The sequence below is a fragment of the Pistacia vera genome, unplaced genomic scaffold (genome assembly GCF_008641045.1).
Source record: "Pistacia vera cultivar Batoury unplaced genomic scaffold, PisVer_v2 Contig909, whole genome shotgun sequence".
In the NCBI taxonomy this organism is placed as follows: Eukaryota; Viridiplantae; Streptophyta; class Magnoliopsida; order Sapindales; family Anacardiaceae; genus Pistacia; species Pistacia vera.
In genome coordinates this window covers 118,319-120,097 of record NW_022196789.1, presented here as the reverse complement: position 1 = coordinate 120,097, position 1,779 = coordinate 118,319, and the positions used below count along the sequence as shown (strand labels likewise).

At 29.6% G+C, this 1,779-nt stretch overlaps 1 protein-coding gene across 2 annotated transcripts; it reads right to left on the bottom strand.

The window, feature by feature from the left end:
* Positions 1-299: 299 nt before the first annotated feature.
* Positions 300-1,281, bottom strand: LOC116119869 (ubiquitin carboxyl-terminal hydrolase 12-like). 2 transcript variants are annotated; one of them, XM_031405804.1, is made up of 4 exons: positions 1,238-1,281; positions 1,018-1,129; positions 668-837; positions 300-571 (listed from the first exon to the last, which is right to left on the bottom strand). In XM_031405804.1, exons 1-4 carry the CDS (start codon positions 1,275-1,277, stop codon positions 402-404), a joined length of 492 nt encoding a protein of 163 aa, XP_031261664.1. In that variant the 5' UTR covers positions 1,278-1,281; the 3' UTR covers positions 300-401. The 2 variants fall into 2 exon arrangements, with proteins under 2 accessions (XP_031261664.1, XP_031261665.1); XM_031405805.1 differs by having other exon boundaries at positions 300-535.
* Between the last annotated feature and the right edge of the window lie 498 nt (positions 1,282-1,779).

Genomic DNA, 1,779 nt, shown 5'->3' with positions numbered 1-1,779 from the left:
TTGTCAAGCTCTATTATGAGCTTCAGTTTTCATAGAGCTGAAAAATTCTAAAACCTGTTTGATTGATCATTTCACTGCCTTTTGGCACAGTTTCAATAGTAAGCATGGTCAAATAACTTAAAAGCTCCAATATGAGACACAAGATAGTACAAATTAAGAACAACAGTAGTAGTAAATCAAAACAAAGTAGCACCACAAATCTTATATATCAGAACCCTTAGTTTCATACCCAACAACATTACAAGATGCAGAATGATAGACAAACATAAAGTATCATTTACTTTATCACAACATGAACCTATTATTGCTAGAGAAGCATTAATACGTTTAGGAGAGCTGTGACTTGTCCAAACTAACCGAACCATCCAGGTATGATAATGAGTAGGAGGATTTTCCATCTATCATAAAAACTGCCCCTTAAAAGTATTTTTGACAACAAAAACCTCTGCACAAAAGACACAAGTGTCTTTGATAAGGTATCCGTTTGATGGATTATGAAAGGTTTCCAGGTCCAAGAATCTGGAGAAGCCCCATTCTGTACTCATTGAATGGAAATGCCTTATTCTCCCATCTACATCAAAAGAAAAAGAAAAAGAAAATAAAATATATATACCAAAGAGCTAGAAAAGATAAATGTTGCTGAATTATATGTAGAGAAATAAGCTACCTTGAATTGTAACATACTTGTCCTGAAGCTGATCAAATACAAAAAAATTGAAAATCATGTTGATTTCCCACCCAATTTGGAAAGAACTCATTTTTGCCAATTCTAGATAAATAGATATATGACCTTCCCCTTTATTCTCCTTGTCTCCATTTGGATAGAGACACAATTTCCTATAATTGCAGATGAAATTCAAAATGTTAAAAAAGAGATCTAAATATTTATTCTTATCTATATACACTATATTGATATTATTCTTCTTGAATCTAATAATAAGTCCCCTGTTTGGCTTAATTTTTCAAAAAGTTATACACAATTAAACAAAGTAGATATTATTTGATTAAATAAAATACCATTTGAAGCCCCCAGCATCAAAATTGTTTGAGATGAACTTGTTTAAATTGGTAAGAGATGAGAAAGACTGAATTTTTAACAAGTAATGACTAGGCGGAGCATCCCTTAACACTGGAAGAGAACAGAATTGTTAGATAAGGAACACTGCATGGTTATCGTGATACAAATTAAATGAACTTATTAACTATTATACTTGAAAATAAAATGGATATATCATACCTCTTAAGACGGCTCCTTCTGTTGAGTTCTTAAACTCCATATATATATATATATATATATATATATTCCAATTGCAGAAAAAGATGATTAATAATTAATTGGATTTTGCCTCTTGTTTCTTCTTCCTAATTGGTATGACTAGCTTTTATAATATAATTATTGGATGTTTGATGCCTTACAAATTCAATCATCCAATATGAGAAAAAAGTATTTCTTGGTATTACATCCACAAAATTTTACTTCATTTACATATACCTCCCATTCTTTGTAACATTGAGTTCCTTTATTCTTTATTAAGTTTTATATTAATCACACATCAATTATTTTAATCTTTGAAGTCTTAATTTTAGGTCCGCTATAGGAAATTTAATAATGTCTACATATTGAGTATTGAGTATCGATTATGGTTTTGGATGATTGGATCATCATCCAGTGATTAGATAAAATTATTGTTCTAACCAATATAAATATAAAGAAATAATTGACAATAATGTAAAGGGTTTCAAATAGTCTTTAATCTAGAATAATAGTGTAGAATGTTT

What these genes read in the sequence shown, in the direction of transcription:
- LOC116119869 (XM_031405804.1), bottom strand. Translation starts at nt 1,277, where the DNA reads ATGGAGTTTAAGAACTCAACAGAAGGAGCCGTCTTAAGAG. An exon ending in AGAAGGAGCCGTCTTAAGAG is followed by an intron (nt 1,130 to 1,237) that starts GTATGATATATC and finishes GTTCTCTTCCAG; the next exon opens with TGTTAAGGGATGCTCCGCCT. An exon ending in CAAGTATGTTACAATTCAAG is followed by an intron (nt 572 to 667) that starts GTAGCTTATTTC and finishes CTTTTGATGTAG; the next exon opens with ATGGGAGAATAAGGCATTTC.